The sequence below is a fragment of the Carassius carassius genome, chromosome 23 (assembly GCF_963082965.1).
Source record: "Carassius carassius chromosome 23, fCarCar2.1, whole genome shotgun sequence".
Lineage (NCBI taxonomy): Eukaryota > Metazoa > Chordata > Actinopteri > Cypriniformes > Cyprinidae > Carassius > Carassius carassius.
In genome coordinates, this window is record NC_081777.1 from 103,773 (window position 1) to 119,199 (window position 15,427).

Consider the following 15,427-nt stretch of genomic DNA (forward strand, 5'->3'; position numbering starts at 1 on the left):
CACTGTCTGCTGATGAGCTGGGCTGCATTCATGTATGTTGGGAATAAAAGTATGTACAATATGTTTTTAGAAGAAGAAATATGTTGAAGGATTTGATGAAATGAGCTCTGTAATACTGAACATTTTTGTTAGCGGGTTAATTAGCGCACTGTATCCTGCAGTCAGAGGAATCTTAATTATCAGATGTTATTTGTGCATCACAGTATCAAACAAAGGCACACTGCCATTTACTCTAATCATGATGAATGTCAGCGAGCATGTTTCATGCTGATACAAGCCAGCAGCTCATGAATACAAGAGAGAAACAGGAAAACAGAAACCAGGAAAAAGAACCAGAAATGAAAGAGTGTTGTAGAGGAGATATTCTGCATCACACTGCTGTAATCACTAGATAAGAGGAGATGTGAGATACAGAGAAGCTGTGTTAAAGGAAGATGGCGAGCAGCGGAAGATGATTGGATGAGCAGTGAGGAGGCGTGGCCAGAGTCTGAATTATTTGTGCCACAGTTGCTGGAGAGAGAGAGAGTGTGTGTGTTTGAGGGGGTGTATGAGCGCAAGGATAATCACAGAGAGACGGGGCGGTGTGGATCCTGTTCTGCGGCAGCTGCTGGGTTTTTCATCCCGTGAGGATCAGTCTCTGCTTTATACCTGGAATGAGCAACGCTTGACACATCGGAGGACAGAAGAGGGTCGAAGGAGTTAAGCTGTGAACACTTTGCCAGACCTCTAAATCCTGAAGAAAACCTTCCCAACCGAGAGGAACAAAGACGCACAGGTAGAGGAAGAAGCATCAAGAAGAAGCATGGATAAGGGATGTCGAATTTAAGGAGAGAAACTGACTGCAGGTTTTCCATAAAATGAGAAGCAGGATAAGGGACAGGATGAAGAGATGATGCATTGTGGCAAAACTGAAGACTGAAACCTTGACTGGCAAAGCAGGACAAGCCTCTGTGTATTAAGAAGCGTGTCGGTTCATCTGTATTCATCTGCTCATTCATGCTGTATGGGAAACCTTCAGATGATTTGGAGGTCAAGAAAATACTGGATTATTTTGCATGGTCCAGCCATGAGCAAGACTTCTCATTGGTCCCCTAGTAGATGTCCAACAGGACAAGGGTTGTTCATATGTTAGGAGGCCAGAGGCACGAGTGTCAGCATGCACATGTCAGAAATGAATCCTGTTAAATGTATGGTTGTAAAGAGGTTAACTGCCATGCATCATCTTCCCTAATGAAGCAGCATTAGAGCACCTATGCCATTGATTGAGGCTCCAGAAAGGATTAATTTCATTGCAGGAAATTACTGAAGTGCATGTGAAAGATATTAATTCTGCAGTTTAAAGTGATTAAAGAATGCCAAGGACTGTTGGATTTTATTGCTACACTTCTTAACGTTTGCCTTGTGGACCAAAGACCGCTGAGTTTCTATTTAAAAACTGTATACCCTGATTCATCAAAAAAAAAAAATATATATATATGTATATATTAATAATAATAATAATAATAGTCATGTTGTAAGGGTTGTGGGCTTGTGCTTTCCAACTTGCCATCTTATCACTTTCCTTATTTTGTGACTTCAGTCTTGTAAAAGTGGGCATCATTTGGCCCCTGGGGGTCCGGGCTGCCCCGGCCCCGGCCCCCAAACCAAAAATGCGTCGCTCTAGTACAGATGAGACCCCGTACCGCCGGAGTCCGTCTCTGGACAGCAAGGGCTCGGCGCCTCTGCGCTACAGCGGCGAGTACGAGTACCACAGCTCGCCCTTCATCTTCGGCCTTCGTACCACACCGGGCTCAAAGAAAGCTACAGCCAGCTACACCACGGCACAGGGACGGAAATACGTGGTGTTTTACCTCGACCTGTCCTTCATCTTTCTTCTAGAGCTGCGGCGCTGCAGGATGGCCGAGGGCTGCCTGAGGGCCCTGAGATACGGGATGGTTTTCTTCAATCTGCTCTTCTGGGTGAGTCTGATTCCTCTTCATTTAATCTCTGCTCTTATTCTGTCCAGACGGCTCTTCTTGAGGGAAAATGTTAAAGGAATAGTTCACTCAGTCAGTTCAGTATTTACTCATGTCGTCCAAAACACGAATAATAATTAAAATCTTAATTTTCTATAGTGCCTCTGAATGTTACATCTCAAAGTGCTTTACATACACAAGTAAAACAACAACGTACATCATATGAGGATTATAAAATAAGCAAGAAAATAAAATATTCATTCAAAACACTAATAATGTTAAATTATTACCAAAAATTCAAACAAGTTTTAAGGCGAGGTTTAAAAATGCTAAGAGATTTGCATGACTTTTCTTAATAGGTAAGAAGTTCCATAGTTTTGGATCTAGTGAAGAAAAAAGCCTGATCTCAATTGATCTTAAACAGATTGACAGAAGAGTTAACAGACCAGTTTCAGATGAGTGAAGATCTTAGCGAGTTAAAAGTTTAGACAAATATTGAGATACCAGACCATGCAAAACCTTATGAGGAATCATCAGGATTTTAAAATCTACCCTAAACCTAACAGGTAGGTAATGTGAGGACTTCAAGATAGGAGTGATTTGATCTCTAATCCTAGTTCTAGTTAAGATTCTAGCAGCCAGAGTTCGCATGACCTGCAATTTGTTTAGGGTAGCCTTTGAAACCCCAGCCAACAAAGCATTGCAATAGTTAATACGGGAATATTCAGAAGTGTTAATCAGCTTCTCAACAACAGGGAAGGAAAGCATTGGACGTAATCTAGAAATATTTCTAAGATGTTTAGGTATGTTAACAGTATTCTGAATATGAGGCTCAAATGTTAGATCACCCCCAGATTTTTTAGTTTTGTCCGATACTCCATGATAGAACCACTGACAGTTAAAATAATCAACCCAGCTTTACACTATTGATGGGGTGAACCAATGAGCATGATCTCACTGTTTCACTGTAAGGACAGAACATTTTGCAACATCCATTCTTTTTTCTTGGAAATACATAGATAAGTCAGTGGCAATATCCTTGTGGACAGCGTGATGACACTGCTACGCTTCGGGCGTACAGATCACATCCCCTCCTTTCTCTCCCACTTCACCTCCTGTCTAATAATGGTCCTATCATAATAAAGCAAAACACACACAGACAAAATACACTGAGTCTTGTTTGGTTTGACTGAATCTTAATCAAGCTTACTTCCCTCGGTGCGGATCTTTTGAGGTACATCAGATCTGTAACCTGCCATTTGTATCTAAAATCATGGAAAAGACCATGTTGCCTCTCAGCTGCAGTCATTTCTAGCTCGCAACAATCTCTTTGATATTTTTTAGTCTGGTTTTCGCACACGGCACAGTACAGAAACTGCGCTAGTAAAGGTTCTCAATGATCTATTACTTTCTGGCGATTCAGGCAGTTTATCAATTCTTTTATTACTTGACCTTAGCTCAGCTTTTGATACTATTTGTCATAAGATACTACTTTCTCGCCTTGCAGAAGTTGATATCTCAGGTTCTGCATTATCTTGGTTCTGCTCATATCTCACAGATAGGCAATACTTTATCTCACTGCACAGGTCCAAATCTCCTAGTGCCTTGCTCAAACAAGGAGTTCCCCAGGGCTCAGTTCTTGGACCATTATTATTCATCCTCTATATTCAGCCTCTTGGCCAAATAATTCATCGTCATGGTTTTAACTACCACTGTTCTACCACTTCTAATGCTGATGACATCCAGATATATACTGCTTGTCAACCAGATTCTACCCAGTCAATGACATCCTTATCTTCATGTGTCAGTGAGTTAAAGGATTGGCTACATTCTAATTTTCTCAGTCTGAACTTGAATAAAACAAAAATTTTAATAATTGGTCCCCCATCTCTAATAAAAAATAAAACTGATTTTTCTAGCTTTGACCTTGGCGCTTTTTCTATTTTTTCATCAGCTACTGTTAGAAATTTAGGTGTCATTCTAGACCCATCTCTAACCTTGGATGACCACATTACCAAACTCTCCAAAGCTGTTTTTTTTTTTTCAACTACGTCGAATTGCACAACTTCTTCCTTTTCTGAGTTGAAAAGATGCGGAATCATTAGTGCATGCATTCGTTACCACTCGCCTAGACTATTGTAATGCTCTTTTCTCTGGTTTACCAGCTCACTCCATTGTTCATCTGCAGTACATTCAAAATTCTGCTGCCAGATTATTTGTCACGCTGTCTAGTCTCTGTTTCCCTGGGTGTCCACTAGTGGGCTCACTTCCCCATAGGCACTTCCCCGTAGGCACTAGAATTCCTCTAGTCTGGTCCTGTCTTCACAGTAATTGCACTCCGGTTAATTGCACCAGGTGCAGTCACTTGATTGTCATTAGCCTCCTTATAAATACCTGTCTTTCCCTGTTGTTTGTATGGAGTCCTTACCCTTCGTGTATGCAGCATTCTCGACATCCGAGTTTCCCCTTCATCTTCTCGTCTCCCGAGATTGACCCTAACCTCTCGTCTTCCGAGTTCCCTTTTCTGTTCCCTCCTTTGTGTATTTGTTTTGTTTATTTTTTGGACTGTCTGTTTGGCTTTGACCTCTTCCTATTTTTGAAACGATTTGGATTACCCCTTTGATAAACATCTGCTATTGGATCTCGCTCTCTCCCTGTGTCTCTCTGCTGCGCGAATCGTCACATTATTAACTTCAACAAAAAAATCTGCTCACATCACCCCTATTATATTTAAACTTCACTGGTTGCCTGTATCTATTCGTGTGCAATACAAAATTCTTCTGCTCACCTTTAAGGCACTAAAAGGTCTTGCTCCCTCCTATCTTTCCGACTTACTATCTTCTATAACTTCTTGTACACTCCGCTCTTCTAATTCTGAACTCCTTTCTGTACCTAGGTTCCGCCTATCTTCAATGGGCGGCAGGTCCTTTTCCGTTATTGCACCCAAACTTTGGAATTCACTTCCCCTGGCACTCAGAACAGTCACCTCTTGTAGTGAATTCAAATCAAAACTTAAAACTTATTTGTTTAATCAACACTATCACTAATTTGCATGTGTATTTGTCCGTTTTGTTTTCCATTTTTATGTGTTCACTACATAATCTTTATTATATGCAACTGCATTATTTGCAATATTTGCATTGGGCAAATGTCCAATGAAATTGTTCATTGTTATTAATTTTTGTTGCTTTGGTGTACAATGTTCAGCGTCCTTGAGCTCGGGAAAGGCGCTATATAAATTAAACCTATTATTATTATTATTGTTCTGGAGATCTGCCCTCCTGCAAAGTTCAGGTCCAACCCTGATCAAACACACCTGAACCAGCTAATGGAGATTAACGCTTCAGGTGTGTTTGATCTGCGTTGGAATGAATCTCCATGGCTCTACATTATGCTCATACTCATATGTTTTTCGTTGTAGTTGTTTTTTAATTATTCATTTAGAATCAGTTGTGTTTGTTGCAACTGTTATTTTCTCACTGCTGCCACACAGTGCATATATTTGAGTAATAATAACCCTTCCTGCATTAGAAGACTGACAGTAAACATGAAGCATAGCGATATCAGCTCTGCTCACTCTGCTTCTACATCTGTGTGTGTGTGTGTGTGAGAGAGAGAATGTGTGTGTGTGTGTGTGTGTGTGTGTGTGACAGTGTAATAGCGCATGTCAGGTGAGCTGGTGTATTTTCCTCTCTGCTGACTGCATCTCTGGACGTCGTCCCTGCTCCGATTTTCAACATAAATGCTTTTAAAGTGTCTTTGTTGTTTGGAACAGCTGATCTGTGTTGGACAACATGAATTATTATTTTGTTCACACTAACTGAAATGTGTTGTGAGGAAGAGCACATTTCCAATTTTTGACAATATTCAATGTACACCATTTTTCCATTTTCTCTCTGTTTTATTTATTTATTTATTTATTTATTTATTTATTTATTTTTAGCTACCCATGAAAAAAAACATTTGGATTGTAAAGTTTTTTGTAACAAAGTGTATACTGCAAAATCAATACTTGTTGAAAAAAAAACGAAAAAAAAAAAAAACGATCTGGGGCCGGATTCACCAAACATTCGTAAGAATAAAATTCTTTTTAACTGCCAATTTCTTCTTATTTTCTAACTTCAGAAAAAAAAGATAAGAATATTTTGTATTCCCCAAAAAATCTTCTTAAGAATGTTCTTATCTTTTTTCTTAAGATTGTTCTTAAGACAAAACCTAAGAAGAATTCAAATTCAGCCCCAGCCCCAGACTTGTCTTAAATCCCGAACAATAATAATTTTTCAATGAATTTATTGGGTTATTTCACATTATTTGTAATATTTAAGCATTACAACCACAGCTACATATAATACACAGGAGGACTAGGGATGTGCACGAGTTTTCTGAAGGGACAGCGCTGACCGTTAATGTAAACTCGATCGCTCATGATTAGCCTGTGTGTGACGCTGCTTTTTGCTGACTTCAAAACTCATTAGCAATTCTAAAACGAGTCAGATAGGGAGCTTTAAGTGAACACCGTTAATTTTAGCTTATAAATACATAATGTTTGGCAGTATTCAGCGCATATGAATGCACAGGACGCATTTGCTGTAGAAGCGCAGACTCACATACCGGAATAGTTCACACAGATGAGAGCGCAAAACCACGGAACAAAAATGAATGAAACAAATCGCTGCAGCTTGAGACAGACTATTTCAAAAGTAACTGTTCAAAAACACGCTGCATTAAAAACGTGAAGCTGAGCGCTAGTCAAAGTCGCAACAAAAATATACAGTTCATGGTGCGTGCTTATTATGATTATTAGTTAATCTACAGGAAGCGCAAAAAGACAATCGTGTGAGTTTAACAGTGCGTCATGAATTCATTCAGATAACGGCTGTCATTTTCTTAAGAAAAATGTTCTTAAAAAGATGTTCTTAAGAATATATTTGAGAACATATTAAGAATTTTTCAAGAATTGCACTTAAGAACATTCTTACGAACTTCGTGGAATTTATCTTAAGAAATGTATTAATAATTTATTTTCGTGAATCCGGACCCTGGCCCTAATGACCACTTACTGTTTTTTTTACTAAATGTGTACGAAAGGAACATTTAAAATAGTGTTCATTTAAATTTGCCCATTGCCCAATATAAAAATTATACAAAAATCTCCATATTATTATCAATCATTGTATTTTCAGATTCAATTCTGCATTTAATTACAGCTGTCAATCCAGAAACTTTGCAATGTTGCTAGTTGCCATTGCCATCACTGAATCTGTCACTCACTTCAGCACGTGATAAACAGAAACCTTTGACGCTTTTCACAGAAGCGTTAAACAGAAGATTCAAATCAGCGTCTATCAGCCATCAGCCTGCGAGATTTGAGTGAAACACTCTTTATAAGCAGAGCATTTAACGTTATAGCGATATACACAATATTCCCTAATTTTATATCATCAGCAAAGACATTGTGTTGATATTGATAATATTCAATATATCGGCCATTCCTAATAGATTACGGTTGAAATCTCCTGACCTTGTCATCAGATCACCCAAATCTATTTAATGGCAGATTAAAATAATAATAATCTTGTTTTTAGGCTGCAATATTTTTTAATTGTTGTTCTATTTTCTATCTGATCTTGAGGGGGTTAGAAAGTTGAGGCTGACACACATTCATTTCTTTCCCAAGACACACACCCACATGCTCACACACACACACACACACACACACACACACACACACACACACACACACACACACACACACACACACACATACACACACACGTTTGTTTTTGTGTAAAGTGTGTTCATCCCATAGGTGTAATGGTTTTTATACTGTACAAACTGTATATTCTATGACCCTACACCAACCCTACACCTAACCCTCACAGGAAACTTTGTGCATTTTTACTTTCTCAAAAAAAAAAAAACTCATTCTGTATTTATAAGTGTTTTGAAAAATGGGGACATGGGTTATGTCCTTATAAGTCACCCTCTCCTTGTAATACATGTGTCATACCCATGACATTATACAGAGTTGTGTCCTGATATGACACAAAAACAAGAGCACACACACACACACACACACACACACACACACACACACACACACACACAAACAACACATATACACACACTTACACACAAAACAAGTTCACCAGAGAATGCTCAGATGTTTTTTAGTGACAAGCACACAGGTGTGTTATGTTGTGGTGTTGAATGCTAATGGCTAACTATGGTTGTTTAGTGCAGGGCATGGCTTGTTTACCTCTAAAAGCAGTTTCTGAAACACTTCCACCCAAGAATAAGCATTTTACCCGCTGTGTGTAATTATACCTCATTGTCTAAAACCATGTCCGTCAACACCTATAGTTTAATTGTTTGTGTGACTATTGAGAACTCCTTGTGGTTCAGTACTCCTGCCTGCGGGTGTCGCTGTTGGACAGTGTTTTCTCTACTTCCTGTTGGCCTTCTGTAGCAAATTGTAGCTCCGTGTAGCTGTTTTTATTTTATTTTTTCTATAGAATCTTTATCTTACTATCACTCTCTGTTTTTAAAGTGGTAAAATATAACTTAATTCACACCATATTTCTGATATTATCGATCAATCTTATCAGATTAACTTTGATCGTTCACTTTTATTTTATATCCGTGAGTGCAGTACACCTGCAAAGCGTTAGCACTCGTTAGCTTGTCATTAGCGTTTTCATTCGAACCTATCGCTGTTTTCTTTTCTCCTCTCCCTCACTCCAGTTTTTCACAAGTTCATCAAACAACCGCAGTAAGAATATTTCATCAAGCACGGTGAGTAATTGCTTCTCCCGTCATTGTTATTTGCACCTCTTGCCACATGTACAGTTTATCTATCTCTGTCGCTGATGAGGGATTCACATGTGATAAATGCAGGGAAATATTTAGGCTGACAGAAAAGATTTCAGAATTAGAGACACGCATCCAAACTTTAATTGAGGACAGTAAAAATGTTAGGGCTCTAGATACGGCTTTGGATGCGTCTAGCTCAGGGATTCCTGTACATTGTTCGGTTCCGGAAACAGAGCCCCAGCAGCAGGGCAACTGGGTGACGGTGAGGCAGCGTAGTCGTGGGTCAAAACACCGCTCTTCTGTTCCGATCAAAACATTAAACAGGTTCTCCCCACTCAGTGATGCACCCACTGAGAAACCTGATGAAAGTGCTCTAGTTATTGGTGATTCTATTGTACGGAACGTGAATATAGAGACACCAGCCACCATAGTCAAATGTTTACCGGGAGCCAGAGCGCCTGACATCTTGGCAAATTTAAAAGTGCTGGCTAATGCTAAACGTAAATACAGTAAGATTGTTATTCATGCCGGCGCTAATGATGTTCGACTTCGCCAGTCGGAGATCACTAAAAATAACATTAAAGAGGTGTGTGAACTTGCAAGCACGATGTCAGACACTGTAATATGCTCTGGTCCCCTCCCTGCTTACCGTGGTGATGAGATGCATAGCAGATTGTCATCACTCAATGGCTGGATGTCTAAGTGGTGCCCACAGAATAACATAGGTTTCATAGACAATTGGACGAGCTTTTGGAACAGACCTGACCTGTTTAATAGAGATGGTCTTCATCCCTCCTGGGGTGGCGCCACTCTTCTCTCTAGAAATATGGCAAATAGTCTTAGTGTTTATACTTGACTAACTGGGGCCCAGGTCAGGAAGCAGACAGACTGGCTAAACCGACCGTCTGCTAGCTGCCTCCCGTCACAGAGGTCAGTTAATTCTCAGCACATAGAGACTCTTTCACCTAGATATCATACTATAGAGACTGTGTCTGTTCCCCGAACTAGAAAAAACAAAAAAACGTCCAAACCAAGTTAAGATTAACAATTTAATTGAGGTTCAACAAATAAAAAACAGAAGCAATATGGATAAACAAATGATAAAGCTTGGCTTATTGAATATCAGATCCCTTTCTACGAAAACACTTTTTGTAAATAATATGATCACTGATCATAATATAGATGTACTCTGTTTGACAGAAACCTGGCTAAAACCTGATGATTACATTATTTTAAATGAGTCCACCCCCCAAGATTACTGTTATAAACATGAGCCACGTCTAAAAGGCAAAGGTGGAGGTGTTGCTTCAATTTATAACAACGTTTTCAGGATTTCTCAGAGGGCAGGCTACAAGTATAACTCGTTTGAAGTAATGGTGCTTCATATAACATTATCCAGAGAAACAAATGTTAATGATAAATCCCCTGTTATGTTTGTACTGTCTACTGTATACAGGCCACCAGGGCACCATACAGACTTTATTAAAGAGTTTGGTGATTTTACATCCGAGTTAGTTCTGGCTGCAGATAAAGTTTTAATAGTTGGTGATTTTAATATCCATGTTGATAATGAAAACGATGCATTGGGATCAGCATTTATAGACATTCTGAACTCTATTGGTGTTAGACAACACGTTTCAGGACCTACTCATTGTCGAAATCATACTCTAGATTTAATACTGTCACATGGAATTGATGTTGATGGTGTTGAAATTATTCAGCCAAGTGATGATATCTCAGATCATTATTTAGTTCTGTGCAAACTTCATATAGCCAAAATTGTAAATTCTACTTCTTGTTACAAGTATGGAAGAACCATCACTTCTAACACAAAAGACTGCTTTTTAAGTTATCTTCCTGATGTAACCAAATTCCTTAGCATATCCAAAACCTCAGAACAACTTGATGATGCAACAGAAACTATGGACTCTCTCTTTTCTAGCACTTTAAATAAAGTTGCTCCTTTACGCTTAAGGAAGGTTAAGGAAAACAGTTTGACACCATGGTATAATGAGCATGCTCGCACCCTAAAGAGAGCAGCCCGAAAAATGGAGCGCAGCTGGAGGAAAACAAAACTAGAGATATTTCGTATTGCTTGGCGGGAAAGTAACATATCCTACAGAAAAGCATTAAAAACTGCTAGATCCGATTACTTTTCTTCTCTTTTAGAAGAAAACAAACATAACCCCAGGTATTTATTCAATACAGTGGCTAAATTAACGAAAAATAAAGCCTCAACAAGTGTTGACATTTCCCAACACCACAGCAGTAATGACTTTATGAACTACTTTACTTCTAAAATCGATACTATTAGAGATAAAATTGCAACCATTCAGCCGTCAGCTACAGTATCACATCAGACAGTGCACTATAGACCCCCTAAGGAACAGTTCCACTCATTCTCTACCATAGGAGAGGAAGAATTGTATAAAATTGTTAAATCATCTAAACCCACAACATGTATGTTAGACCCTATACCATCTAAGGTCCTAAAAGAGGTGCTTCCAGAAGTCATAGATCCTCTTCTGACTATTTTTAATTCCTCATTGTCATTAGGATATGTCCCCAAAACCTTCAAACTGGCTGTTATTAAGACAGCCTCTCATCAAAAAACCACAACTTGACCCCAAAGAACTAGTTAATTATAGACCAATCTTGAATCTCCCTTTTCTGTCCAAGATACTAGAAAAGGTGGTATCCTCTCAATTATATTCCTTCTTAGAGAAAAATGGTATATGTGAGGATTTCCAGTCAGGATTTAGACCGTATCATAGTACTGAGACTGCTCTCCTTAGAGTTACAAATGATCTGCTCTTATCATCTGATCGTGGGTGTATCTCTCTATTAGTTTTATTGGATCTTAGTGCTGCGTTTGACACAATTGACCACAACATTCTTTTGCATAGACTTGAACACTTTGTTGGCATCAGTGGAAGTGCATTAGCATGGTTTAAATCGTACTTATATGACCGCCATCAGTTCGTAGCAGTGAATGAAGATGTATCCTATCGATCACAAGTGCAGTATGGAGTACCTCAAGGCTCAGTACTAGGGCCGCTACTCTTCACGCTTTATATGTTACCCTTGGGAGATATCATCAGGAAACATGGTGTTAGCTTTCACTGTTATGCTGATGATACTCAGCTCTATATTTCTTCGCAGCCCGGTGAAACACACCAATTTGAAAAACTAATGGATTGCATAGTCGATATAAAAAACTGGATGACGAATAATTTCTGACTGCTAAATTCTGAAAAAACAGAGGTGTTAATTATAGGATCTAAAAACTCCGCTTGTAATAACCTAGAACACTGTCTAAGACTTGATGGTTGCTCTGTCAATTCTTCGTCATCAGTTAGGAACCTAGGTGTGCTATTTGATGCAAATCTTTCTTTAGAAAGCCACGTTTCTAGCATTTGTAAAACTGCATTTTTCCATCTCAAAAATATATCTAAATAACGGCCTATGCTCTCAATGTCAAATGCAGAAATGTTAATCCATGCATTTATGACCTCAAGGTTAGATTATTGTAATGCTTTATTGGGTGGTTGTTCTGCACGCTTAGTAAACAAACTACAGCTAGTCCAAAATGCAGCAGCAAGAGTTCTTACTAGAACCAGGAAGTATGACCATATTAGCCCGGTCCTGTCAACACTACACTGGCTCCCTATCAAACATCGTATAGATTTTAATATATTGCTTATTACTTATAAAGCCCTGAATGGTTTAGCACCTCAGTATTTGAATGAGCTCCTTTTACATTATAATCCTCTACGTCCGCTACGTTCTCAAAACTCAGGCAAGTTGATAATACCTAGAATATCAAAATCAACTGCAGGCGGCAGATCCTTTTCCTATTTGGCGCCCAAACTCTGGAATAACCTACCTAACATTGTTCGGGAGGCAGACACACTCTTGCAGTTTACATCTAGATTAAAGACCCATCTCTTTAACCTGGCATACACATAACATACTAATATGCTTTTATTATCCAAATCCGTTAAAGGATTTTTAGGCTGCATTAATTAGGCAAACCGGAACCGGAAACACTTCCCATAACACCCTATGTACTTGCTACATCATTAGAAGAATGGCATCTACGCTTATATTTGTCTGTTTCTCTCTTGTGCCGAGGTCACCGTGGCCACCAGATCCAGTCTGTGTCCAGATCAGAGGGTCACTGCAGTCACCCGGATCCAGTACGTATCCAGACCAGATGCTGGATCAGCACCTAGAAAGGACCTCTACATCCCTGAAAGACAGCGGAGACCAGGACAACTAGAGCCCCAGATACAGATCCCCTGTAAAGACCTTGTCTTAGAGGAGCACCGGGACAAGGCCACAGGAAACAGATGATTATTCTGCACAATCTGACTTTGCTGCAGCCTGGAATTGAACTACTGGTTTCGTCTGGTCAGAGGAGAACTGGCCCCCCAACTGAGCCTGGTTTCTCTCAAGGTTTTTTTCTCCATTCTGTCACCGATGGAGTTTCGGTTCCTTGCCGCTGTCGCCTCTGGCTTGCTTAGTTGGGGACACTTCATCTACAGCGATATCGTTGACTTGATTGCAAATAAATGCACAGACACTATTTAACTGAACAGAGATGACATAACTGAATCCAATGATGAACTGCCTTTAACTATCATTTTTGCATTATTGACACTGTTTTCCTAACGAATGTTGTTCAGTTGCTTTGACGCAATGTATTTGGTTTAAAGCGCTATATAAATAAAGGTGACTTTGACTTTAAGTAAATGTGATATAAAGAGTAATTAGTGTAAAAATTATACAGTAAACGGGGCAAATGTAATGTCACTACACAAGTGTTAGCAGTGTAAAGATATTCTGGTGTTTCTAATGAAAGAACACTAGTTAGTTCTGTTTAAAATAACACCAAATACAGCACATCTAACCACAGAGACATGCGTCATATTTATAATAAGCTGGATCCGTGTGACCTTGAAGTTGAAAAAGGGTTAAAAAAAGACAAATGAAACAAACACCATCCCACTTTTAGCTTCAGCAAATTTCTTAAAATGTGTAAATATTTGTTATGAACATACAAAGACTCAAAAACTAAAACTGACCAGGTCTTATGGAGATGAGCAGAAATGGGGTTCAGAATCAGAAATGCTCTTACCAAAAAAAAGTATACTTTTAGAAGTATATCATTTATTTTATTAAGTATACTTAAGTAAAATGTAAGTATATATATATTTATTTAATTAATTATTTGATCAAAAATACAGAAAATAATATTTTACAGATATTGTGATATATTATTACAATTTAAAATAATTGTTTTTAAATCTATTATACTTTAAATTATCATTTATTTCTGTGATGCAAAGCTGAATTTTTAGGATCATTATCACATGATCCTTTAGAAATCATTCTAATATGATGATTCATTATCAAAGTTGGAAACAGTTCTGCTGCTTAATATTTTTTCAGAACATGTAATACTTTTTTTTAGGTTACTTTGATGAATAAAAAGTTAAAAAAAAATGTTTTTAAAATATAAATATTTTGTAATAACAATATACACTATTGGTCAGTAATTTGTGGTCAGTAATTTTTTTTTTTCTTTCTTCTTTTTAAATAAAATCAATACTTTTATTCAGCAAGGATGTGTTAAATTGATAAAAAGTGATAGTAAAGAAAATATATTATTAGAATATATATTATTAGAATTTTTGTTTTATTTTGAATAAATGCAGTTCTTTTTAACCTTTTATTGATCAAATATATGAGACAGCAGAACTGTTTCCAGCACTCATAATAAATCAGAATATTAGAATGATTTCTAAATGATCATGTGATAGACTGGATGTTACATGTGACACTGAAGGCTGGAGGAATGATGCTGAAAATTCAGCTTTGCAGCTTTTTGAAGTATTCAAATAGAAAACTATTATTTTAAGTTGTAATAATATTTCACAATATTACTGTTTTTTCTGTATTTTTGATCAAATAAATGCAGGCTTGATGAGCAGAAGAAACTTCTTTCAAAAACATTAAAAATAGTAATGTTTCCAAACGTTTGGTCTGTACTGTATATATATATATATATATATATATATATATATATATATATATACATATATATATATATATACACTCATCTAAAGGATTATTAAGAAACACCATAGTAATACTGTGTTTGACCCCCTTTCGTCTTCAGAACTGCCTTAATTCTACATGGCATTGATTCAACAAGGTGCTGAAAGCATTCTTTAGAAATGTTGGCCCATATTGATAGGAGAGCATCTTGCAGTTGATGGAGATTTGTGGGATGCACATCCAGGGCACGAAGCTCCCGTTCCACCACATCCCAAAGATGCTCTATTGGGTTGAGATCTGGTGACTGTGGGGGCCATTTTAGTACAGGGAACTCATTGTCATGTTCAAGAAACCAATTTGAAATGATTTGAGCTTTGTGACATGGTGCATTATCCTGCTGGAAGTAGCCATCAGAGGATGGGTACATGGTGGTCATAAAGGGATGGACATGGTCAGAAACAATGCTCAGGTAGGCCGTGGCATTTAAACAATGCCTAATTGGCACTAAGGGGCCTAAAGTGTGCCAGGAAAACACCCCCCACACCATTACACCACCACCAGCAGCCTGCACAGTGGTAACAAGGCATGATGGATCC

The 15,427-nt window shown here is 38.2% G+C and overlaps 1 protein-coding gene across 1 annotated transcript in view; it reads left to right on the plus strand.

The window, feature by feature from the left end:
• The first annotated feature begins 542 nt into the window (after positions 1–542).
• LOC132101174 (tetraspanin-4-like) overlaps positions 543–15,427 on the plus strand; it is an 89,689-nt gene continuing 74,804 nt past the window's right edge. The window contains exon 1 of the mRNA XM_059505883.1: positions 543–1,958. Within this exon, the coding sequence (XP_059361866.1) occupies positions 1,650–1,958 (309 nt within the window). The 5' untranslated portion in view covers positions 543–1,649. The remainder of the gene's footprint in view (positions 1,959–15,427) is intronic.